The 27,977-nt window shown below is 45.4% G+C and overlaps 1 protein-coding gene across 1 annotated transcript in view; it reads right to left on the bottom strand.

Moving 5' to 3' along the window:
* The window catches only part of ARHGAP42 (Rho GTPase activating protein 42), a 332,632-nt gene that overhangs the window by 190,075 nt on the left and 114,580 nt on the right, over positions 1–27,977 (bottom strand). The window contains exon 3 of the mRNA XM_088456728.1: positions 18,441–18,502. Coding sequence (XP_088312854.1) covers positions 18,441–18,502 — 62 coding nt within the window. The remainder of the gene's footprint in view (positions 1–18,440; positions 18,503–27,977) is intronic.

The following is a 27,977-nucleotide window of genomic DNA, read 5'->3' as shown; positions in this document are numbered from 1 at the left end:
GCATATTTCTTCCTGTCCAATGATTGTCTGGAGACTACGCTCAGATGCCAGAATTTACCGTTCCGCAGCCATTAAGCAGCTCTGACACACAAGAGAGACTTTCACAACAAACAAGTTCACCTAGTTTCATCTGACACCATGTATAACTAAAATCGGGCGTTATTATGTTTTACTAGTAGAACATTTGTATTTAAAATATAATTGGGAATAGCTGTTACACTAAAACAAGCTAATAGATGTACATAAGTGGCACATTCACTTTTTTATTCACGCACAACTGGATCAGTCTAAATAAACACGTAGGGGACTATTTACTCATAATTGGGTTTTAGAGACCCTATAATTATCATGTACTGTATTACTGCAGCTTATTGCTTACTCTTTGGTTCAGACTACGCGTGTGCAAGGTATGGTGCGTACGGGGATCCCTCTCCCGGCATATGTTGCAGTGTGTATAGCCTATTGGCTACAATGGCTAACGTCATCTGAATATGGCGTTAGCTACCGATTCCAAGCCCCAGACTGCTTGGTCAATCTCACTATATAGCAGCCCCTATAGAATCTTATAGGGGCTGCCATTGTAATTTGAAATGGAGAGAGCTGCTGCAGTACCCCCTACATACATCCTGGGGATGCTTACATTTTGCAGGTATCCCATACTTGCCAACTCTCCCTCACTGTCAGGGAGACTCCCTGAAGTAGCAGCAATCTCCCTGAAGAGTCTACCAATCTGTCTCATTTCACCTTACCCCCATTATGACTCTGTTATATAAAAGAAAAAACATATATATACATTCAAATGGGATCATTAGCATAATCTCCCTGCATTGGTTATAAGGCACAATGATCCCTATGGTTACATGAATTTTCTGAGAAGTATCAGTGTGTTTTCATCAACAAGTAGATCTTACTGACACCTTTGGGGCTCATTTACATTTGGGTGTAAGTCAGGTTTAGGACACGCCTCTCAGATGTAACAGTACACGCCCACTTTACCGCCGCGCTCATAGGTGCTGCTTTCACAATCTCCCTGAAATGCTTTTTCAAAAGTAGGCAAGTATGAGGTATCCCTTGGAAACTGACAGTTTTCTGTAAAATTGCTATAATATAATATATATGCCCCTAATACACAGACCTGGATTTTAAATCTCCACTCCTTATGGGCACATTTGCTGTGTTTCCTACCCTACGGTCCCACTTGCTGCACAGCTCCATGATCCCACCATGTAAGGCATGTGGCTGACGCGGTAATGGCCGCACTTGTGTCCTAACCTTCAGCTCCGAAAGCCTCCTGTGAAAACAATGAATTTACGCCCGTATATATTGCATCAGCGGTACATGCTCCATGTTTGCGCCTACTCTTTGTCATTTATTTTCTACCCTTCCTGCCCGGAGGGTAGATGCAGCTGATCACTGAAGGGGGCTGGGCGCCTCTCATCATTAGACTCCACTCCTCATGGCATAATGCTGCAAATATGGGTTCACAGTGTGAGGAGGGGAGAGGCCAAAATGACGCGACTTTCATAAAATTGCAGCATATTGGCACCGCCCTCTCCTCATGGCACATGCAGTACACAGAATGTATGCAAAAAGGTGTTGATGGTATCAGAAAGGCGACAGAAATGTGACGGGCGTTTCTGGGCGCTGACTGGGAGGTCGTTATTAGTGCACACAAAAATGGATCGTTCAGTGGGCGTATTATGGGAGTTTTGCGGGCGTGTCAATGCAAGTGTCTGCTTTCACAGATGCACAGCTGCAGGCATAGGAGGCCAAGGTCAGACGAGAGACACTGCATCTGCCATAGGCAGGGTTGCCGACGTTCTGGCTGCCCCTTCTGGGAGGGAGCAGCCGTATCGGCATAGCAGGAGGCCGTGGCCGGCATAGGGGCGCACTTGTGGGTGGTGCGGGGGCATGGTCACCGGCATTGTGAAGCAGGGGGCAGTGCCAAAATTACATGATTCAGCAGGAATCGAATCATCGGCCACCCCTACTGCGGGGGTTTCTCTTGTTACCATGGGTGGGCCCGGAAGGGTCGGCAGCCGCTGTGAGGCTTGCCTGCCTTTCCGTGGGGCCGGGAGTGGCACCTGATTTGAATGGGACAAAACTTCCCCAACGGTGGGATGGACATCGATATTCTGCGATTTACAAACATCAATGTTTTTTACCCGTGCTAGTGGTTTTTACATTTGGTGTGGTGGTGTGGTCTTCTGATTGTATTCTTCATCTACTGCCTTGTATGTGTGAATTAATGATTTTGTGCATGTGCAACCAATAAAAACATTGCATTCCATGATTCGATGTCAGAAGTCCTTCCAATACTCAATGCTGAACTTCCGAGGTCCATTCCTAATGCCATCTCACGGGACAATGCACTTTCTATCGAGATGCTGGTACAAAATACGGACTTTACAGCGGAAATCGGGACAATTGGTTGGTATGGTTCCTGGGAATTGCCATTTCTGGATGTAGGTTATTTGTATCCCTCTCCTGAAAGATTATCGGCACCAGCTATTCATATTTACTGCAGGACTAAACCCATTTACACCTGTGGCTACCAGAATGGCTGTCCTGTTGGTAAGTATGTAATTTGCTAGGATGCTCTCATGTAGGTCTGCTGGGGGCAAAAGGAGAACAGGGATCTGATGCACTACTATATGGACAAGTTGCACCAGCAATACTTTGCTTCATGGCAGTTTAGATACAACATCAATTAGGGATGGCCATCAGTGGGTTTACCATTGATGCTGCCATCTGTCATTAACATCGGTCCTATGAAACTATCGGTGGTGAACCATCAAGGTTTTCCATCCATCGATGGCCATCCCTGCTGGGTGGCACGGCACACTGCAAGAAAATCCGCTTGGTGGGAGTGGGAGTAGAGATGAGCTTCTGGGAGGAGAGGCAGTGGCGTTGCTTCATGCCCCCCGGCACTGATAAAAAAAAATATTGCCATGTCACAGCCATCGATGGTGGAGAACCATTAGATCTCTGCCATACATAACAGGCCCTTAGACAAACGGTAACAAATCATTGATAGTCGATGGCCATCCCTAGCATCAACTCAACACTTCAGCTCTGTAATGAGTAGGGCCACCGCCTTACTACCCTTTGTCCAACTTATAGGTCTCTACTTTATATCAGCCCCTATTGTGTTTCCTCTGTCCAATGCATCATCATAAATAATATCTGGAGTCCGTGCAACTGATTTATTCTGCAGTTATTCTCAAGAGCAAAATAAACATTACTCGTACTGTGCTCATTAGCTCTAGAAGCCATATCATTTTTCTCTTCTTGATGGATGGATGAATACAGCAGTAATTAGTATTTTCCCACCAAGCAGATTCAAATAGCTGTACAGAAATCGCCACCCGCAAGACATAAACCAATAATAAGATGCATGGCTGAGATGCCCTGATTTGTTAAGCTTGGCAGACGGTGTGTGTACACAGAGTATTCATTCAGATAGACATATGTTTCCATTTACGTCCCTCTGCCAGCCAGAAGAAAATACATATTACATTTAGTTACCTAATTGAATGAAATGGCAAAATGTCACTAAGTTTGGGTTTCCAAACTTCTGTAGTCCCAACAATAGTTAATGTACACAATAAGGCATGAAGGCACACATGAATACATTGTTTCTATGAACGCGGCCAAGCTGCCATACAGAGCTGATTTCATTTTATCCTTCAATGAAAATCTTTTATTCAAGTGAATACGTTTACTCTTACAGAATCGGCTGGACTGTTATTTTAGGCATATTTACATTTGTCTGTGCACTCGTTTCATATGCATTAGCCGTAGTACCTCACCGGGCTCCTCTCTAGTAAAAAGCAGAAAAAGTTTAATTCTCTGTTAGAACATAAAAGTTTCATTTACAATACTGCACAAATAGAGACCGTGGGGAAGACAAAATTGGGAGATGTTCCCTGTCCTGCGAATAGGCGTACATCATTGTGCTCCCCGCAATAGGAGATTAATTATCCGGGTGGTCAGAGGTACTGGTAACCCAAATGGGTTAGGGGTAGGGATTAGGGATAACAGAAAAATACTAACCCAAAGTCCCAAACTCCGGAGGATCATAGGTCTGACCCGGAAGTGACTGTCCGGGATCCACAAGCCATGCTGGAGCCACTGAAGCCTTTGGAAGCAGGTAAGTCATGGCTGGCTCACCAGGGAGAATATGTTGACGTTCTAACATGTCAACATTTCTGCATGTTGATATTATGACTGTTGACATGTCATGCCACACCACCTTTGCAGGATGTCACATTTGTAGATGTAATGCTGGGTACACACGGAACGATCTCTACCACCAACGACTAGAAAGATCTCTTTCAGTGAAGTCATCCGGCCACATCTCTGAACAGGCAAAGTTGACGATATCGTCCAGATTGGCCTGCATGTACGGACGATCATACATATCGTTATCGTTCATGCGGGAACGAGCATCGTTGGTCGTTCACTGCATGAAAATGAACGATATGCGAGAAATATATCGCTGAACAATATCGTTATCGTTTATAGAGATCATACCGTGTGTGCGCACCTTAATTTGCATACTTAAAAGCGACAAGCATTAAAGACAGTCCGGATGTCCCCTCACTCTTATTATTAAAGAGCTAAATGAGGCGTTCAGTATTTTAGGAGACAAACATAAAGGTAAAATGTAATGAAGGCGCTGGACCCTAGAGTAGGGTGCATTTGTGGTAGCGTTCATATTGTGTCAACCATGTGTATTGTCCATATCAGGGATTGGCAACCCCAGGTGTGCGTGCCAGATGTGCCATGCAGAAAGAAGTGTTACATGAACTGCACAGCTGGATTAATGCGCTGCCGCCACTCTTCATATCACTGCAAGTAAGTGGTCTGGGGGCTAGAACTTGAAGACACAACTTGTGGCAAATTGTATCATCACAAAGCCCCCCACACCAAGCTGATCTGCAAATTGCCCCCACCCCACCCGCTCTGCACCCACCAGTGCTACCGCTATCTCCCAGCAGGGCAAATTGCAAAGTATGGCATATACATAAGTGAATGTAACCTATCACTTTACATGGAATCAGTGACATGACTGAGGCCCTGTGCGTTGGTGACAAGTTCACGTTCACATATTTTGTTCTGCTGTTCATCTCTTTCCATGAAGCCCCCCTCTCTCCGGTAAATATTAGGTGAACTAGCTCTAATACAAAGTCTGTGCGCCTTTTAAATAATACACAGAGCTTCTATTTCCCTTCTCACAGTTCATTTATCTCTGAAAAAGCTTAGTGCCAACTAATGCATTTTAAATCACCATGTGTAAAATATTAACGGACAGTTATTTTGTCACCAATAAAAGTAAAATGCATAGGTTTCATTTTAAGTTCTGCAAGGCCCATAAGGGTCTAAACCGCAGCCAAGGAAACATCGATGACATATGGGCTTAGGCCTGATTCAGACCCGCTCGCGAGCGCACATCGCTCGCAAACGGGTCGATGTTCCCCCACTGCGCATGCGCCACCTCCGGCGTGCGCTTGCGCGAGCCCTAGCGAGCGACGGCAGCTCAGTCGCTCTGGGGCTCACTATAAGATGGGGTGGCTGTCGATGTTGATTGACAGCTCGCCCCGTTTTGTAGGCGGGGAGGGGGGGTTGCTGCACAAACGCAGGTGTTCCCTTAGCCCTATTAGAGCAGCAAGTCCACTCGGACTTGCGGGAGCCAAGACCCTCCCGCAGGGTCTCGACGCAAGCCCGATGGTCGCGATAAGCATGGCCATCGCCAGGCCGCATGCACTAGCTGCGGGTGGTCACCCACAGCTTTGCGAGCGGCCTGGAGGCCGAAACCAAACAAATAAAAACGCCCTAATTCAGAGCGAGCGCTCGCAAACAGCGAGCGCCTCTGAATCAGGCCCTTAGTTCTTACATGTGAGCATAAGCTGCATACACACTGTGGCATTTAGGAGTAGAAAGAGCATTCTTGTGGTAACATTGGTTCCTGCATCTCACGTGTGAGCTTCACCATAGTGATTAATGGACCCTATTTCCTATAATGACGGTTTTCAGCCAGCTTCTTAGTGCACGTTAACCCTAGAGTTCCAAGATCACTGGAGCAGTGCCATGTGTCTGCAACTATAGCACGAAAAGGAAAAGGCATTTAAGGAAAACCACCAAAAACTAACAATTCAGTTGAAATAAAAAATATATGGAATATAAATTAAGACCAATTCGATGACATAATCTGGCATCCGTCGTTACACGCTATCCACTGGCTCCTCTGGTGACCGGCACGTGGATGACACTGTTCTATTTGCTCCCAGTAGTGGAAGGGTGCGAGTGAATCGGCCTCCGGTGTGAGCGGTATCTGTGTGCTCAAGCACTTCAGCGCACTCCCATAACACACCTATAAGGGGGACCATTTTAATGCGTCTGACTAGCCACTCCCCCTGTCACCGCCCAGTACATTTCCAGTACACTTCCGATACCATCCGTCTCAATCGCAATGCTGCGTCTGGGCCTGGTTCAGAGCGTATACTTGCCTACTTTGAAAAAGCATTTCAGGGAGATTGTGACAGGTACACTTATAAGCGCGGTGGTAAAGTGGGCGTGTACTGCTACATCTGAGGGGCGTGTCCTAAACCTGACTTACATCTAAATGTAAACGAGCCCCAAAGCGTCCCTCTGAGATGCAGGGTGCTTGTGCTGCGATGCAGCTGCGGCTTCAGTCGCAGTGTCGGGGAAGCTGCGGCTTGATTGACAGGCTTTGGCCGTTTTGGGGCAGGATGAAGGTGCAAGAAATATCCTGGGGGGGAGGGGGGGAGAGGGGGCTATCCTCACTCCACTGGGAAAGAGGAGAAACCAGATTGAGAGGAACAGGGGGTATTAGGTAAGTTATCTTCTGGGATTGAAGTTGGTTGGCTCTTAGGCTGGGTACACACTAGACAATAAATTGGACAATTTGTCGATTTTATACGAATTGGAACAACAATCGTCCACATGGTCTGGTGCGCACACACTATTGTGCGCTCCCACGTGTGGTCGGCGACGTTGTGTGATTGGCCAGAACAAGTAATCATTCCGTCTTTCGTTAAACCTTCTAGTGTGTACCGGCAATCTTGTATCTTTGCAACTATTGGCAAGATCGTCGGGACGTTCAATGTGTCCTTAGTCTGGTACACAAATACAAGTTGATCAATTCAATATAAAGCATACTTGCCAACTCTCCCCGATTGTCAGGGAGACTCCCTGAAATAGTAGCAATCTCCCTGACTCCCTGAAGAGTCTAGCAATCTCCCTCATTGCACTTTTCCCCAATTATGAAGCTGTTTTATATATATATATATATATATATATATATATATATATATATACATTCAAATGGGATCATTAGTATAATTTCCCTGCATTGGTTATAAGGCACAATGCATTTTCTGAAAAGTATCTGTGTTTTCATCAAGAAGTACATTTTACTGACTGCTTTGGGGCTCGGTTACATTTGGGTGTAAGCCAATGTTATGACACGCCCCTCAGATGTAGCAGTACACGCCCACTTTACCGCCGCGCTCATAGGTGCTGCTTTCACAATCTCCCTGAAATGCTTTTTCAAAAGTAGGCAAGTATGATATAAAGGCCGGCCCAATTTGGTATAGTAATTATTTATCCAATCAAAATGTTGCTGTATTGCCGTACAAAGCCATATGCAAAACTGTAAAAACACATAGGATATAAACTCTACAAACAGTATTGCATGTCTCCATGTATGAGGCACAGTAGCAGCTGATACAGTAGGATGCAATATGCATACAATACTAAATAGGTCCCTTAAACTGTAATTTACATATTGATGTAACTTTAATAGTACCACCAAGAATTCCCTTTGCCTTAATTATGCTGAAATACAATACAAATTAATCTTTAGGTGGTCTTTGGCTTTGCAGCCCCTTATAAACATTAATAATAATAATAATAATAATAAAAAATTATGTTTATAATTTAGCACAACGTGTCTGCAGCACCATACAGTGTTAACATAATAACATTTCACAATATCAGAGTATCAGACCATAAGTACAATACACAGCAGCAGACCATACACAGTACCAAACACTAATATCATAACGCAGACTGGCAGGGATCTCTGAAGCAAGCAAAGCCATGCAGTTGCCAGTGGTGAGTGGGAGTCAGCTCAGTACTCTGTGATCCTGGACCCAATGTATCCCGTTAAAGATAGTGTTGAAGTTGGGAGAGGTACGAGAGAGAGAGTGAGGCTAATACCACTTTCACACTAAAATGCCGGGTCCGACACAGTCTTTTGAACACTGGGCCTGATTCAGACCCGCTCGCAAGCGGGTCGATGGCCGGGCAGTGCGCACGCGCGAGCCCCGGAGCGAGAGAGAAATTCACTGGCTCCGGGGCTCGCTACAAACGGGGTGGCTGTCGATGTTGTTCGACAGCTCTCCCCGTTTTATAGGCGGGTCGGGGGGGTGGCTTGCCAAACGGAGGCGTTCCCGAAAGAATGTCAGTGGTGAGCTTCCGGCTCTATTATTTTAGGCATGACCCGTCGCGCCTTTCACACCACACCGTTACTCGGGTCAGTGCTGGGTTCAACCCTCGTAGCTACCAGGGTCGGATTCCTGTGTAACGCAACCTGGGTTCACCCTTCCACGCCAACCCTGGACCCGGTTTGCCCCGGCAATAACCCAGGTTAAAAGTTTGGTGTGAAAGGGCTATATATGTCATCCCTTCTCAATCACCTCACTGTAGGAGTTAAAATAGACAGAAGAATTATACTGAACACATATGCTAGGTCTTGTCCCGAGACCCAACCTCTCTAGCGATACATATTAGCAAATTTGTACAATTCACTTTATTAGCCCAGCCAGAAAATGTGTTTCTCAGTTTAGAAGCATATATCATAGATAAATATATGAAAAACCAGGTTCTATTAGCTACATATAATGCTATCACTTAAAGGGGGAAGATGTCGTCATTAGGTTGATATTAACAATATTGACACCACAATGTTAACAGTTAAGATGTTGACATTGTTAAAATGTTGACAGGATGTTGACATGTCGACACAGTCAGGACGCCGATAGAGTTAGGCTGCAGAGGACGGGAGGGTTAGGCACTAGGGAAAGGTTAGGCTTTTGTGTGGGGGGTTAGGGATGGGGACAAGGGGGTTGGTTAGGGATTAGGGGAGAGCTCACCGGAACCACTGCTACATCACAGGTCTGCGCTGGAAGTCACACTCACGTGACCGCCAGGACCCAGAAGACGCCGCTGCAGGTAAGTTACCTCTGGCACACCAGGGACTGTATGTTGACATTCTAAAATGTAGCTATTTCATTAGTGTCTACATAGTGAATGTCGGCAAGGTCAATGTGGACATTAAGACCATCCTGACATTATGGGGTCTATTCACTAAGCCTTGGATGGAGATAAAGTGCACGTATATAAAGTACCAGCCAATCAGCTCCTAACTGCCATGTCACGGGCTGTGTTTGAAAAAAGACAGTTAGGAGCTGATTGGTTGGTAGTTTATCACTCTCCACTTTATCACTCTCCAAGGCTTAGTAAATAGACCTCTATGTCTGTGGACATATACCATACCTTCCAGGGGTAATATGATCTGGTATAATGCGTATAGATACTCATGAACATACCGTGTATACAGAAACAACCGCCTACACCGCTCTACCAGTGCAAGCAATCTCAGCAAACTCCACTACAAAACTGACGGTCCACCACAAGCTCTATTACCAGAGACCACCAGTGAATTCAGAGTCCAGGGGCTCCAGGAACACCAAAAGAAGAATAACATAGTCTTCCAACATTAATCATCCATATATGCAGGGGCGGCTTAGAGAAGAGGGGTGGGAGGGGGGTCTCCATGCGTGCCTCCTTCTTTCCCAAAGGTGGAGCAGGTGAGTAATCTCTGGCACTGTGCCAGAGTCTACTGCGCAAGTCTCCGGGTGTGCGGGGCAGTTCCCTCAGGACCCAGGGGCCAGTTTGCACCACGCACCCAGTATAGACATGCCACTGCATATGCCTTTGTGACACGTAAACACCACCCACCGTTTTCTGTGCAAACGTGAGTAGCTGTTGCACTGGCAGCCATGAAATAGAAGGATATGCAGGTACTCGTTGAGCCACAAGTACCAGCATGCCTTTGAAGTCAATGGCTGCCAGTATATTCTGGAATGTATAGTTCCACAACAGCAAAAAAAAAAGAGAGAGATACACAGGAACATATTTTAACATAACATTTAATTGAATAAAGTCCTGACTGAAATCTTTTTTTTTTTGCTGCTTTAATATAAAATAAAATAAAATATTCACTATTTGTTCTTCATTACAATCTGGAAGGATATTCTGCTGTTTTTGTAATTTATAAAATAGCCAATCACAAGCGGCCAGCATGGGGAAAAAAATATTGTGATTGGCTGAGTCTATCAGTGGCAGGTGCCTGTGGCAAGTACTGTAGTTATGTTGACTGTTATGGTTTTTCTTTTCTTCTCCCATTGGAATACTGTACAAAACCAGAAGAACCCCCCACTGGGTACACAACCAGAGGAATTCCCTACTGGGTTACAAAAACAAAACCAGAATTTCCCATTGGCTTACACAAACAGAAGAAGTTATCTTTTCATTATGACAGATCACGAACAAACAAAGAACATTTTATTTCATAAAAAAATAGTGAGAGAAGCTTCAGTTAAAGCTTCAAAACAAGTCTGTGTATTTTGCTGACTTCTTTATACACGTTAGTATAATGGGCATCAGTCTTCCATTGTACTGTTAACACTTGGGTTGGCAAAGTTGCTGCTCTACGGGCTCCAATCTATTTCGTTAGGGGGCCGAGCTGGTAGTGTAGTCCCTACGTAGTCACTGTTATTTGGTGGTCTCCATTCCCAGAGGGAACAGCCCTGCACTGACTAACCTTGAGCTGATTTATTCTATGAAAAGGTGACATGATGCATGGTAATGTATATGCCTCAGCGTATCCATAGCCATCCAGCCCACTGTTTGAAAAAGGTTAAAAAACACCTTCATATATAAAAATATAGCGGTAGATATAATGGGTGTGGTATATTTTGTCGACATTCACCATGTCTACATGAAAATGTTGCATAATTGCTGACTTCTACGTTTTCCGCCTCAGGAGAAGCCCGGGGAAGAGAGGCAGGTGGGCGGGGCTGGACGGGTCACGTCATTAAGTTCCCCCTTGCGGTAATTTGTTGCAAACACCGCCTTTTTAAATGAGGGTGGGGCCAAATGATGCGATTCTCATAGAATTTCGTCAGGACTCGCCCTCTACTCACGGACCCGCTGATCCCCAGGAATATTCTCCCCATTCTGCCCACTTCACTAGGAAGAGGGCAGGATGCGGGAGCCGTGCCAGCTCTTCCGGGGGTGCGGGGGGTTTTCAGAAAAATGGGGAGTCTCCCGCAGGTCTCGGGAGGGTAGGCATGTATGAAATGTCGCCATGGTCATAATGTCAACATAGAGCATGTCGACATGCTATCCCTCCCCTCCCATAGGCTAACCCTAACTCTCTGCTACCGGTCTGTGCTGAATGTCGACATTCTACATGTTGTCATTGTGAACAAGTCGATATTCTGCACATGCTGACATGTTCAATGTCAACATGTCAACAATGCAGACATCACAATTGTCAACATTGTGATGTCGATATTATGAGGCGACTTTGTAAATGTTAATATTTTGGCTGCATCCTGATAAAATATATCAGTTATATCTATTGTTCCCCAACTATTATACTTAGCAGGGGTTTTAATAAATTCCAAAGCTGGGTACACACTTGCCGATGTGTGTACCCAACAATGCGTCACCCAACCGCAGAATATATCAGGCGGGTGGTACACACTGCACGATGCAGTGACCGCCCGCCCGATATGTAGGGCACCGGCTCCATCCACTATGCCAGCGTCGGCATCTGGGTCGTTCCATCGGCCCTACATGCAGGCTGATGGACCGGCCCCGATGGACGATCCGCGGGAACGCGCGTGGTCACGCATAGTGGGTACACACTGTCCGACGTGGATGATAAGTCGGCCCGATCTGCGGAATCGGGCAACATATCATCTAGCGTGTACCCAGTATAATAGAACTTCTAATATAAATAAGAGTAAACCTATCAAAAAAACAAGATAGAAAAAAAATGGTGGTGAGATTTTAGTGTTCTTATTTCAGGACCACACAATTTCACGGTCTCCGCTGGCCGATATGCTGAAAATCTGCTGCACTGTTAATGTCTCCCGCCAATCGTAATCACTCAATAATCATCTGGCGCTGAGATCAAAGTTTCCTTGGTTTTTAACTTGTAGAATAATGTAGTAGAGAGTACACATAGGTCTTTCAGTAGTTGCTACAATTGGTCCCTTGCTGGCTTCCTGTTATTATTAACGCCGCTGTCTGTCTGTGCATTGCTATTTCTCTGCATTACAAAGTTGTTCAATCCGAGCTCAGTCGAGGTAATTGCCCAGCGTGGAGAGATGATGTCGGGCCCTCCTCTGAAACTTGAAAGGCCGGTTGTTTATTTGAGCACAGATGTTCTGACTCAAGACGCGCAAAGATATAATCGACTGATCAATAGCGGCCATTTCTCACCTTTATCTCTGATAAGTCCCATTACCATGTTTCCAGCTTCAGTCTAGCAAGAGGCGACGGTAAATAGAACACTTCCCAGAAGTCAGGATATGGACAGTGTAATCTATGACTGAGCAGTGACAAAGGACAATGAACCAGTGTTTCGGAAGCGAGAAGCCTCCTGACAAAGATGTAGGGTGCAGACTGCTGCAATGAGTTTTTTGCTGGTGAGAGGGGGTTTTATTTTGCCCACATATTAGTAATAAAAAATAAAATAAAAAAGTTCAAAGTCAGTTGCCTATAGAAAACTAAGCAAGCACCTTTTAACTTTCACACGTTTCCCAATCATTTATCTAAGCATGTAATAAGTTATGACATACTATAAAATGATTACTGGAATCCGATCTGTCCTCTTTAGACGGTTTAATAAATCTATCCCGTAGCCCTGAAATCAGGACTATCCCACCTTAATCAGGACACTCGGGAGGTATTGGGTATTGATGTTCAGGCTGCTGTCAAACTGCACAGGAAGACTGTAGTGTCAAACAGACCTTTATCCACATAATGATTCTACAAAGTAGAATACAAAGTATATACAAAGTCATATACTGAGTAAAGGTGGGTACACACTAGGTCGACCTGAGAGCCGACTGTCCGTCGCACCCACCGAACGTCCAATTCAGGTAAGTATACACACTTACCGTTCAGCCGATTCGACATGTCATGCTGAGGTCACAGCTGGGTGGACATTTAAATTTGCCCGCCCAGCTGTGACGTCAGTCCTTGCAGCTAGTGTATGGGCAATTGACTGCCCGCACACAAAGGGCCTGATTCTACGCAATATAGCATACGCACACAGTTCAGTGCGATAGCATGCTAATCCATAGTGATCGCAATGCCACCGCAGCACTACAAAAGGATGCCCACTTTACTATACACGCACATCCGTATTGGTTAGCTAGACTGCAAAAACATCGGTACAATTGAGTACCATCGCACCCATTCGCACAGTTAAGGCAGGTTAGACCTTACTCAGGAATTGCTTACTTCAGCGCACGCTATATGAGGCCTCAGGCTCCGTCTGGTATCGCAGTGGATAATTTATGCGCGCCCATGCAACGGCGTTCAAATGCACTGGCACGCCAGCATTCGACCGACCACCCCCTGTCACCTCCCGCAAACGGCACTTCTGGGTTAATCACTCTGCGATTGATTGGTTCGCAGTCCCGGTCGCAATGACTGGTTCGCGCACGAGCACTGTGATGCATATGCATGCGCAGAACGCAACAATCGTCCGATTGCGGGAGTATATAGGCAACTGCGTTCCTTGCTGAATCAGGCCCCAAAGTCAGATGCACTGATATATCGGCCATCTGGGGTACACATCCGCCGACGCGCTTGCGACGTATCGGCCGATATATATCGCCCAGTGTGTACCCAGCATTAGACATGCTCAGTAGGTGTCGGAACGCTCAGGTGATGACATCACTGACACTGGTGGGAGGGGCCGAGCTCAGAACAACTGTCAATTACTGCCATGTAGCTGTTACTCAGTAACATGGGAGAGATTCATCAAAACTTGGAGAGAGATAAAGTGCAGAGAGAGATAATGTACTAACCAATCAGCTTTTGTCATGTTACACGCTGTGTTTGAAAAATGACAGTTAGGAGCTGATTGGTTAGTAGTTTATCTCTCTTCACTTTAGCTCTCTTCAAGCTTTGAAGAATCTCCCACATTGTTTTTTGATTAGTCCTTTTGCTAGCACCAATCTACAGAGACAGGCGGTAAGATGGGGAACATGCATTTTATAGAAATGTTATGTGAATCCATATGGCCAGTAAACGTATGGTTGCCAATATTTCGCCGTGTAGCCAGAAGGCAGGTGCTGTGGGCCCAGCGATTGCGTCAACATTGCCCCACCCCCACTATATATAGCCTCAATTTGTGATGCAAATTCACGCTGAATCGCGTCTTCAAGTCGACCAGATCGCCCATAGCAGCCCGCCGTGTCCAGGAGACCTGAAGTCCGGCACAGTCATCCGAAATTCGAGAGTCTCCCGTAAGTATAACCTAATGGCCTACATAGCTACTGACCCAAAAGTGGTCTTTCTAATAACCCGTTAAATCTCAGACAGAGGAGGTGCATAGATCTTTCACTACTCTGGACCAGCTTGGCCAGGCCACTCAGTCACCTTCCCCAGTGACTTATCCAATTAAACCACTATTTGGGCACTTGTTCCCCAGCCAGTGAAGCACACACACACGCACGCCCGTGTTTTGCTCATGTCCACGATAATGTGTAATGCGTGTGTGGCCACCGCCAGTTAAGCACACATTCCAATTTTATATACAGTTCTGCATACTGGCGGCCCAGCTAATGCCGGGCCCAGTACACTAGTATGTAACATATTGAACAATCTTATACAATTCTAAACTGTCTTTTCTTTGGTATATGTAGGATGTTGTCATTATCATAATATGCTTATATTGCATCATATAAACACAGACGGTAGGAAAACACTGGAACATCTGGGCAAATAAGTGTCACTAAGTTTTATGACGAGCATGTAACAATTCTGGCAGACTTGATGGCTTGAATAGCCATTAACAAGGCTGGATAGTTAAATGCTATTCTGGGAATCAGGCAATCTCGTATAGACTGGGGGTAAGGGCAGACTATCTTTTAATTTATGAGAACCAATAATATTTACCTTCTTTTGTACTTTCAACTAGACACTTAAACATAAAGACATAATTTCCCTGTACGATCAGAGTATCCAATTTAGGCACTACTTAAGCGAACCAGTGGCAAAGAAATTAACACAGTACATTACATCAAACAATCCCGGGGAAGTGAAAGTTGACTATTAGGGTAGATATCCTACTGAACACCAGCCAAAGAAAATACAGGAATGCGAAACGCTTCCCGTCCGTCTCCAGCATTCCTGAGTGCGGTTGTAGGTAATTATATATCTACATGAGATACTGAGAAGTGTATGCAAGGCTGTACAATGAGAGCTTTCTATTTCAGCAGTTTCACTTACTTAGAAATTATTGGTTTGCCGTAAATAAGAAAAGTTTTGGTGAGTGGTTAACAAAAAGTGGAAATGACCACTGTAGACAAGACATACATTGTATTCAGTATTCAAAATAGCTGATGAACATTGCATGGCCTTTCACTGCAAAATGATTAGAGAACAATCTAATTAGAGAAGCAAGTTACACGGTTAGATGCAGCGTCGCTCATAGTCATAGAGGTCAATTCAATTAGGTGCGAGTTGGGTCCTTGGAGCCGTTCTCACGACAAACTCGCACAGCAAATTTAATTTGCAATCCAATTCCCAACTCGCACTGCTTTTTCAGAGGAAATTTGTGTTTACGTTTGTGCGCAACCCCCTGAGCAGCTGAAGAGGTAGGGAAAATCCTCTGGTACACCCCTCCAAATGAATAATCGTGGTAAGGTATACAATTGTAAATTATGTGAGACAGGTACGTGAAGGTGTAAATGATGTGGGACAGGTATGGGGAGGTGTAAATGATGTAGGACAGGTATGTGGAGGTGTAAATTATGTGAGACAGGTACGTGAAGGTGTAAATGATGTAGGACAGGTATGGGGAGGAGTAAATGATGTGGGACAGGGATGGGGAGGTGTAAATGATGTAGGACAGGTATGTGGAGGTGTAAATGATGTAGGACAGGTATGTGGAGGTGCAAATGATGTGGGACAGGTACGTGAAGGTGTAAATGATGTGGGACAGGTATGTGGAGGTGTAAATGATATGAGACAGGTACGTGAAGGTGTAAATGATGTGGGACAGGTACGCGAAGGTGTAAATGATGTGGGACAGGTACGTGAAGGTGTAAATGATGTGGGACAGGTATGGGGAGGTGTAAGTGATGTGGGACAGGTGAGACAAAAGAATAAAGTAAATGTAGGATATCTCATCCCATGGCATGAGGACACCCTGCAGCCGGCAGACTTGGCAGGTCTCCATAGTGCTGTGGCTGACCCGTAGGACCTATTACTTACTCTACTTGAAACTCGGCAAAATTCTGTCTGACAGTTAGAAGCTGAATTGCAAAAGGGGCTTATTTTCACCACAAAAATAATCACAGTAAATTAAATATTGCATCTACATTTAAAGTACATTTTAAATGCACTGTAACCAACCCTGATTCCAAAGTATGAAATGTACAATTCCTGAAAAATACTGAAACTTTCTGACACACAAATACAAATGGGATTTTCCATATGTGTCTGCAGGCGAGATTAGTAGAAAGGGGGAGCATATACCTTTCTATACCTCTGAGCTCTTCTTTGCAGTTGGGAAACATGACCAAAGCCTCAATTTAACTGAAGCCTAGGAGCCCCCTCAACACAGATGACAGCTTGGGTACTTTTATGTTGCGGTTCGGACAGAGCCTCCCCTGTCATACTCCCTGTCAGACTGCAGAGTTTTGACTAATGATTAGAATAATACAAAGAAGATATTTATAACTTATAAATATCTAATGGTTTTTATAGGGAAAACTCAACAAAATTGCAGCACTCCCCGGAACTATAGGGTGAGATGAGAGATGAGGCAGCAAGAGCTCAGCCTCACATCTGATAGCCAGACACTGCATGGAGCCTGGGGGCTGGGCCACGAAGAAGCCAATAAAACACAAAGAAAAAGAGCTAATGGAGGCATGCCTCACTGTGAGGGGGCATACCTTGAGCTCTGATGGTCACCACTGATGAGTCCACTAAGTGACCAGTCCAGGAAATACTCAGACAGCAGAGTTCAGCAGCAGCACTGAGGAGGAAATGGAATATGCAGGAAACACACAAGGAGAGGGTCCGCTGAGGATAACGGGACACTGTGTGGTGGCTTGTAAATCACTGTGTAACAGGATAGGGGTTTCCCTGCAGACTCCAGTAGCTGGCACCTTGTCACTATGCAGGGACTGGCACCTTTTGTGTAAGGGGTGGGGGATCTTCTCTGCTAGGGGGAGATCTGTGTATGTTTGTGGGGGAAATCTTTTGTGCTAGGGGAGATCTTCTGTGCTGGTGGGAGATATGTGTGAGGGGAGGTCTGTACAATGGGGAGATCTGTGTGTGTGTGAAATATGTGCTATACATGTGTGGGCAAACCTGGCTCTGATACTAGCCAGTGCCTCCCCAGCCATTGACCCCACCGCATGTCCCTGCTGGTTAGCCCTGATCTGGGAAGAATCAATTAGGGGTTATTTCACTATCAGAAACTTGTAGGAAGGTCAAATATTGAGGAATGAGGGAGAATCATTTCCTGGCCATGCTGCATTAATTGGCTGATATTCTATACCATGTCACCCCTGGGAGAAATTCATTGACGTTTCTCTGAGCAGGTGAAATCTAATCATAGGAGAGCTGGATTTCAAAGCAAGTGCTTCAATGGCTCTGCCTGTGGTGACTTACCAGACTATGGAAACTAATATGTGTGGCCACGGGGCAGCACGGTGTGGCAGTTAACATTGCTGACTACTAGTACTGAAGTAATAATGCCAATAAAATACAGGAACAGGACCCTATCTGTGTTCAGTTTGTTTCCTCCCATGCTCCAAAACCATACTGATAGTGAGGAGCTGATTGGCTGGTTCTTCCAGGCTTAGTACATAGACAACCTGGTATCGTGTCACCTTAAGAATTATGACAATGAAGATTTTATTTTATATATATATATATATATATATATATATCATTATCTATAAAGCACTTGAATGAACTATAGTCATAGTCGATTGGTTGTAAAAGATTACTATAGTGTCACACGATATTAATAAACAACCCTCAGTGATGATGGTTTACTGGGCATCATAAAGTATTATTCTTACCAGTCGTCTTCTCTCTTCCTCTACAGTAATAAGTAGTCGAGCAAACTCTTTCAGGGACTGAGCTGAAAGAAAGGAAATGGAGTTAATTGGACGTATTCGTTACCTGAGGAAAAGGGTCTGCTACTGGTCTGTAAGCTGAACAGGAACATGCCTGTGAAAACCTATAATCTAGACCATTGGCAATACAAATATTTGGACACCAGTCTAATATACCCCTCCCCTTGCCAATAATGACCCTGGTTTCAGTGGCAGATCGGATGGGCACTGACCAGACGTATAGAGTCTGATTAAATGTTGCATGAAAGCGACCACATCTGCGGCCACATTACGTGTTGGAAAACAAATAGGGATTTCCGCCTGTATTCACTGTTGGCCACAATGTCGCTAGTAAGACCAGCCAGCACCATGTCGCCACCGATGAAGTGTAGACACGGTCACAATGTATTTCTGCAGCATCCCTGACCCCAACCTCTAACATTCAAGTAGACATTCTGTCATTGTCGGCATTTTTTCAGATGTTGACGGGTTAGCTGTTGCCATTTTAACCATTTTGACATCATAACGGTCGACATTCTGTTGTTGACATAGTGACTATCGATTATGTCACTGCGTACCCTCCCCAGAACTAACAACAGGGACTGAGGACTCTGTTTGTTTTGTTAAAGACAACAATTACACTGGATTCCCCACCGGTGACAGCTTTACGGCATCATTATTATCCAGTATTCAGAAAGTGTCGACAATTTATATACCTAGACACAGACATTACAAACCTGAAAATTAAAATGGATAGTGTAAGATGGGCCTTTGGGACACCTTATAACCTAAAGGAGATATATAGTACCTATGGAGTAGAAGATGTTGGGAAGCAAACAAGTGAGGTAATTCTCTCTGAGATTCAGCTGTCATTGAAAGGTATAAAAGTTGGAGGACAGTATAATGGGTGTGTGGGGCGTTGTGTCCCAGGGGGCTGCTCTAGACAAACCCTATAGACTATGGACCTGATTTATGAAGTGCACTGAAGTCTACTGAGCAATGGCAGAAGGTGACATGGCCAGATAACCCATCCTTCACCATCTTCTACACAAATAGACGATCATTCATGTGGTGTCACATAAAGAACTCTACATGCCTCATTGCGTATGTCCAAGGATATTTTAAGGATCCAGGGAAAATAAGAATCTAAGGGGTCTATTTACTAAGCAGTGTTAGGAGACAGAGTGAAAAGTGATAAGGTGCCAGCCAATCAGCTCCTAACTGCCATCTTACAGGCTGTATTTGAAAAATGACAGTTAGGAGTCATCAAGAGCAATGTGGGCTTAGAGTCTAGTACCATCATTCATATTTTAGGCTCATTGTCTACCTGACTCCTGGACTTTGTCTGGGACCTACCACCCACATCGTTGCTGACACTGGGCCCGATTCAGAGATGGACGCAGTGCTGATACTTACGCGGTTGAGTGATGTTTTGCTACTGCGCATGCGTGAAAAGTATTGAAAACACTTACTGCGCCCGCGCGAAACAATACGAACGATGCCGTTTGCAACTGCGTACAGAGGACGCTAGTGCACTGCTGAACTCAGATTCCCGATGGTTGGGAACGTGCGCAGGTGTCTGATCCATTCTGCGCATGTGGACTTGCAATAGACAGTCATTGATTGACAGTCTGCTGCGGTTTGTGGACGGAGGTGTGTCACCACCGTTGGGGAGGGGGGGGGGGAGGGGAGAGGGAAGAGGCCAGGATCTCTGTTGGCTGACGGCGATTTCCTGGCCTATTTCTCTCATCTGTGGCGGCCGGCTTGTGTGACCCCACGGGTCACTTAGCCGACCGATGCTCTCGCAATTATCCTTTGCTGCATTGTGCAATGCAGCTCGGATAAGTAATGCATGCAGGGGGTGTGATGCCTCCTGCTGCATTAGCATATTAGCAAGGATGGAATTGCAAAGCTGCTTATGTGCATACATCATATACCTATAGCCTGTGTGCATACATCATATACCTATAACCTGTGTGCATACATCATATACCTATAGCCTGTGTGCATACATCATAAACCTATAGCCTGTGTGCATACATCATATACCTATAGCCTGCATGCATACATCATATACCAATAGCCTGTGTGCATACATCATAAACCTATAGCCTGTGTGCATACATCATATACCTATAGCCTGCGTGCAGCTTTGCTAATCCGTCCTAAGATGAATCACCCCCAGAATCTTTAACATTTGAGAAGGGGTTTGCGATCCTGGGGGTTTCAGGGCGGAGATTGGGAGGTGACCTAAAGTGATTGCAAAAAGCGACCATTTCATGGGCATTTTAGGGAGTGTCACTGGCGTGTCTGGGATCGCTGCTGCATTCCCAATCGCAGATCCACTGCCTCAGAGGCCATATTTAGTTGGATTAGAGGAGAGTAGCTAGACTAGACCCTAGGCTACCGCAGATGTCCATGGTGCGACTGATGTGCTGATGTTGGTTTTGTTTGCAATCTCCATTGTAAATGCAGAGACTGTGCAGCCTAAAATTGGCATCTCAGCGCTCATACACTCCATTGTATCGACCCGCACAAAGGGCATAGCATTTGCATATTCTCGCAACTGCTATTGCGAGGGCAGCTGCGACCGGTGCCGCATCACCAACCATCTCTGAATCAGATACATTACTGGGAATCTTAGCGCAATTTTTTGTTTACCCACTGCTACATCATGTGTTCTTCCCCTGCATTATAATTACTGACATAGAAATACAACTCTAGTATTCATACATTATTCACAGTGTGTTCTACAGACCATCATTTTATACATGTAGTCATTCGAAGCTAGACATTTAAAATGAGAAATGACATGTAAAGCTTTCAGCAATTTCATATTTCACTCTTTTTTTTCTTTAAATTACAACGTTGCTTCAATGATGAAAACCTTCAGTGCAGACACTGACAGAGGAGATCGAGTCTCACAAGGAAATGGCCAGAATGTAAAGACTGTAATCATACAGTAATATTATTTAAAGTAATATTATTGCAAATATTATTGCAACACTATATCAGATGTACCCTCTCCTGAATAACACCTATTAGACCATGTTTTGATAATCTTATGAAAGGCATACGCCATCAATACACAACTTACTACTGTGCTTTTAAAAGCACAAATATCATTGAATAAAAACATTTATTTTATTATAATAATTTTTCTTGTACTTGTTATAATTTCGTACTGATGTGGCGCCTGTTTTTTTTTTTAACCTGTAGACATCAGTCCCAAGTGACATCACAAACTGCTATTGCGGCAATTATGGAGGCTGACTTATTTTGCACTGGTTTAAGGCTTGATAAATAGGCGCTTATGGGGTTCAATTCATGAAGCAGAGGAGAGCCCTGTTTAGCTGAAATCAGAGATCTTTTCTGCTTTGTGCAGTTCCTGGAGCAGGTTACTGTGGAGAAGTGTATTACTTGTCCAGTGTATGGTGAGTGTGATTCATAGAAAAATGGAAACCGTTGCTTTCCATTTCTCTGCTGCGTACAGATTCGCCAGGATGGCGTAACCTGTACCGCAAGAGCAGGGAAGCTGCATGCTCCCTGCCCGGCACCCGGTGCCAGCTCCGCCCCCATTTCCCAGCATCCTTTACAGCAGGGCTTACGTGACTGCTGCTCTCAGGCGCCGATGCATGTGCAGTGAGAATACAGAAATATCGGTCTTCTCACTGCGTCAAGGAATCGCGGAGGGGTCGGACAGCGCATTAAGTTGTCAGAAAGGTAATTATACATGAATGGCTACTAAACATCACTATATATTGCATCGATGTGATGCCACTTCATGTTCTACATGAATAGACCCCAGGGCTACATAAGTATTGCTCTATATATGATGAATTCAACAATAAGGAATGTCAGCTGCTGTTTGGACACATGAAAATGTAATTGTGGTGAGTGTAATAATGGTGCATACACACGGTCAGATGAACGATTTGAACGATTTTTGTCTGTATTAAAATGAATGGAATCGTCCAAATCTGACTGCAAACACATCAGATGTCAGATATCGTTATCTGACAAACGGGAACGCGCATCGCTCGTCTGACAAACATGTCAGTTATGTCAGATTTTCCTTCAGATATGAACAATTTTTAAAATCGTTATTATACAGATCTGAAGGAAAATCTGACCGTGTGTATGCACCATTACTTTTCACTATATATTGCATCACATCGATGCGATATATAGTAGCTCATAGTAGTAATTCATAAATACCTACTTGTCCAGCAAAGCAGTCTGAAAAGCAGGCACTCTGCGATCCTGATGAGAAGAGATCATGACCTCGCTAAGTATAGTGCTGACTGCACATGCACCGGGATGGGACAGACAGGATAGAGCTGTGGGGGGGGGACAGGGGATCAGTCGGTATACTAGTGGTGAGAGCTGTCTGCAGGGGGTTAGGTCAAGAACGAGGTGCTGTACAGGATCTCTATCGTCACAAACACGGGACCAGCGACAAAAGGGGGAGAGGCCAGATACAGAACGGGGGGCCAAAAGTGTCAGCTCGCCACACATTTATATTCCCCCTCTATACCCACGTGGATAGTAACACTGGTAGCTGTCCGGCCCCAGGGGGCTGAGTCTCAGTTAGGGCTGATGTTCGCCTCTATTAGTGTGCACTGTACTGCATCAGCGCTGATGCACAGAGCGGCCGGTTCGCACTACTATGACCCGTTGTAGGGACAGAGAGTGCCGGCCGGTGGGGGGAATTGGCAATCTGGGGTGACCCGGCATATGCAGGGTCCCATTGCTGGTTTGTATGCACAGTGCAGAGTGGACTGCCTGATGCATATATATGTACTGTATACATAGCGGGTGGACTGGACCTACACATACACACATGTATGTGTAGGAGTGCCCGGAGTACTGCTCTGCCACCTTACGGAGGGGGAGCATGGAGGGAAAATCTTCCTGCTGCCCCATTCCTTCCCACCTCCGGCAGCGGCGGGGCACTCCTGGACATATGTGTGTGTTTGTATAAGTCCAGTCTACCTGCTATGTATACACTACATACAGTATGCATGCATCAGGCAGTCCACTCTGCACTACGCATCATCAATGGGACCTGACATATACTCCAAGTTCTGCTGTATTTTTTTTTCTCTCTGTCTGATGCGGTCTCCTGGGATATCTGCCTGATTGGTCAGTGTCACAGAAGGGGGCGGGGAGAAGAGGGAGGAGAAGAGGGAGGAGGCAGGAAGACAGTTGTCATGTCATGAACTTCTCCACGGCAACCCCCTTCATGAATGGGTCGAAGCAGTGAAAAGCCCTGTTTTCAGTTAAACAGGGCTTTCCATTACTTTATGAATAGACCCCATGCTGTCCACATAGCAGCAACTTAACTTTATTATTATTGAACTAAACTTTGGTATATAAATAACTGCTAATAAATAAATAACTAAACACATACCCTGCAGTGCTTTATAGATAATACAACAGTCAATCACATCAGTCCTTGCCCCAGGGGAGCTTGCAATCTATAATCCCTGCCACATGGACACACATACATACTGAGGTTTATTTTTGTCAGAAGTCAGTTAACCTACCAGCTTGTGTTTGGTGTGTGTGAGGAGCCCGAAGCACCTGGAGGTAAATGGAGAACATAGAAGCTCCACATAGACAGTGCCTTGCCCAGGAATTGAACTCACTAGCGCTGTGAGGCAGTATCACTCACAGAACCTCCAGGAGGGGGGATCCAGTCAAGATGCTGGCAGACGGGATGCCGGATGTCAGTATACCAACGACGGAATCCCGGCGCCCATCAGAATTCCGACGCCGGCATCCTGAAGGGATCAAAATACCAATGTCGGCATCCTGACCACTGGCATCCCGAAGGTAAGTATGCGGATTAGGCTTAGGGTCAGGCCGGGGAAGTGGTATTAGGTTTAGGGACCTGCCGGGGTGGGTTAGGGTTAGGCACCGACTGGGGAAGGTTAGGTTTAGAGTGCGGGAAGGGAGGGTTAGGTTTAGGACCACCGGGGGGGGGAGGTTAGGGGGAGAGAGGGGGAGGGTTAGGTTACTAACCGGCCTCTGTCGGGATCTTCACCATCGGGATGCCGATGTTGGTCTTCTGACCGCCGGCAATCCCATCCCCTGGCATATCATACCAATTCCCTCCAGGAGGTGTAAAATTCTAGATTTTCTCCAGTTATGAAGAGTTATTTTGTTTCTGTGCGCCCATTCTGTTATTATGCCATGGCTTACCTGCCCGTCCATGTGCGGCGGACATCGGTCACCTCTGCTCTGAGTAACTTCTCACAGCCAAAACCTTGGAAACAAGCATTAAAAAAAACCAGCGTCCTCAAAATAAGCAGACTCCGTCTCAAACTTGTCATTACCGTAACATCTTTATTAATGGCTGGATATGGCCAACCTGGCACTTTACCATTACATTTCATTGCCCGATGCCTCAGAGAGGCACAGGTTCCTGGTGAATTTGATAGGCTGCAGCTTCATGAATGTAGGTTCAATCTACAAAATGGCAACCTTCACCTTTTGACCAACTGGTCATGCCGGACACCTCACATCCAACAGATATTATGGTTCGTTCTTACATCCAGCATTCAATTATCGAGTTAACAACTTCTGCCGCCTTATTACTTGGCTGAATCTTGCTGCTTACCTCACGTATATGTCACATGATTAATTATTAAAGAAACCCGTAACGGGAGTGTACAGTGGTCAGATATGGGGATTACCTCATACAAGCCTCTTGTGAAAAACTTTTTTTGTCCTCAATAAAATCCCCTTTGTAACGGAGACCAGCTACACGGTATCACTTAACATGCTCTCTATTCTGGACGTAACCACCCAGATCTGTTATTTTGTATGCTGTGTGCTGACTACAGCGTGCATGACTCACAGATGTCAAATAACCCTGGGACTTGCATCCTCCAACTGATCGCAACTGCTACCCCTACTTACACGATATTAAAGGTGCACCCATTACCTAGTCACATTGGAAGCAGCTATTGTGTGGGCCTTAACCACTATTCCAGAGGATTCAGCCTATCAATTACTTGCTCCTAGTGCACTGATGAGATGGGCTGAATGTCTGCCTCGGCTGTGTGTAGGCGTCAGCTGCAGCTCAGAGGCCATTAGTTGAACCGTCTGTATTTTACTACGTGATCACGCTTTTTACAGTCAACTTAGAGAAGAAAATGAATCCTGTTATTCCACAGCATTTCTGCCACCACACGTTTTTTTCGACAGTTACGTAAATCTCCAATGGTTTTTGATCCGCGCATACGCAGAAATTGCACTGCGCATGTGCAGACCTGGTCCTGTGACATCGTTCGCAGTGCCCCAAAGTGCAGCATCATTGCTGCTGGCATTTGGGGCAGCAACAGGGAGCGTTACAGAAAACGGGGGCCTATTGGTCCCTTTTCTGGGTGTGCCGAAGCCAGTGGCTGCGTCCTTTGACAGCAGTTTCATTGGCCCCTGCAGATGATTTTGCCAGACACCCATAGAGTTACTGAGATGTCCGATGGTCACGCAGTTCATCCGATGGTACGTCTTCAGGCGCAGCAGCGATTCAGAGAAGCCGTCAGGAAGTGTCTTTTTGAGCCGCTGCATGCAAAACGCATCGGCTGTACCTGTACAGTAAATCTCTGAATCAGGCCTACCGTTGGACTGTTCCGGTGTTGTACGAGTATCCGAAACGTCATTTATTAGGAGGAGTTCAATAAAGTTATTTAGCAAAATCCAGACTACTCACACGGCCACAGAGCAGCGATTAGAAGATGGCCATGGAAAGAGTGGGCACCGCCAAGGAAACTCATAACAGCACTGACTTGATGAATGTCAGTGCACGTAGTTCTCACAGAATGAGTAGCTGTTTGCTTGTGTAAGTCCAGTTCTTTAATGTGGTTTTATATTCCAGCTTGAACTAAGTAAAAGCCATATTTTGGCTTAGATCCTCTTCTGTGCTGTGGCTTCCAATACAAGTTTTTGTTTTGGAGAAAACTCATACATAATTTCCTCAGTTAAGAGAATAGGTTTCTAGAGACAAAAAAAAAAAAGACACAGACTGTAATGTTCCCAACAGAGGTGCTGATGCAGTGTGAATACTACGCCGGTTTGGGTAGTGTATCCTGCAAATTGCCTGAAAGCAGACAAATATACGAGGGCTGATTTAAAAGTAATGAGACTGCCTCTGCTATTCTGTCCCATAGATAGACGTTGCAACGCGATGCTGGTTATTGTGAAGCCCATACATCGATGTGTCTGAACCTGCGGTTGGACTGCCATAGTCTTCTTTGTTTGGTCACAGTGAGTGGAAGATCTTTGTACGTTTCGTCATGGCAGACGAGGAAGACGTGTCTGTGAGATTACGTCAGAGATGTGTGATTGAATTTTGTGTTAATGTCACAGTGCGCCGGACACCAGCACGCACATACTGGGTCAAGGCAGCGCTGGTCTATGGCAGGCAGCGGGCGGGGAGTCTCCAACTCCCACTGCTGTGTGATCCTCCCCCCCCCTCCCCGGCGGCATGGTGCGGGCATTGGAATGTCTCAGAGAATACCCGATTTCCTAACATCAATTGTGACATATCGTGGATTCGTCATTATGATCAGGAATCCAACCACAGCCCAGTGTATGGAAACACGCGAATTCGCCTTCCCCCAAAAAATTCGGTGTCATTCCTTCTGCATGTAAAGTCATGTTTCTGCTGTTCTTTGATGGTACTATCCTACAGCACTGGATTCCGGTGGACAGACAATTAATGGTGGCTACTGTGCAAACATCCTGAAAACCCATTAGCGTGGAGCCATGAGGAAGAAAAGACCACATTTGCTGAAGAAACAGTGGTTTTTGCTCCAAGACAATGCCCGACCACATGTTGCTGCATTGGCAGCACTGACTGAAACTGACTGAGTAAAAAATGACACATACTGTATTGCCGCCCGCGAGGAGTCATATATATCTCGGGATGTGTATGACTCAGCACATGAGCGGAAATATATGCTACGAGTGCATGCATTTTTTGGAAACTATGCCCATTTTACCAGAACCCCAGAGTAATTACACACACTGAAGGACTTTTCAATGTAAACACATTGATGCATAGTAAGAATCTGCACTGAGAGGCTTGTATTTAGCTCGAGAGCTCTCATAACAAATCTAAGCTACTCAAAAGCCTTTACAAGTCAAAGATCTTACAGCCAACACAGGAATCAAACTCAGAGCAGCCGAGATAAATCTCTGCACATTTTCCACTGATCACTGTGTATGGGTCATACTCACATTGTTCTGGTACTAACAGAATTTCCACAGGTTCCAGTCAGGATGCAGTTTATTTACCGGCGTCCAGAATGCCGGATGTCGGAATCCCAACGCTGGAAGCCAGACTCTGTCTTAAAGATACCGAAATTCAGACACCCGGCATCCCGAACAATGGTAAGCAGGGACCGTTAGCTTTTAGCCGCGGAGGAGAGGGTTAGTTTTAGGCAACCCTGGGGGGATTTAGGGTTAGGTGCCACTGGGGGGAGGTTAGGG

This window comes from Taudactylus pleione, unplaced genomic scaffold (genome assembly GCF_031769625.1).
Source record: "Taudactylus pleione unplaced genomic scaffold, aTauple2 ptg000711l, whole genome shotgun sequence".
Taxonomy (NCBI): Eukaryota; Metazoa; Chordata; class Amphibia; order Anura; family Myobatrachidae; genus Taudactylus; species Taudactylus pleione.
Note: the sequence above shows the minus strand (reverse complement) of the source record. Positions and strands in the feature narration are given on the sequence as shown.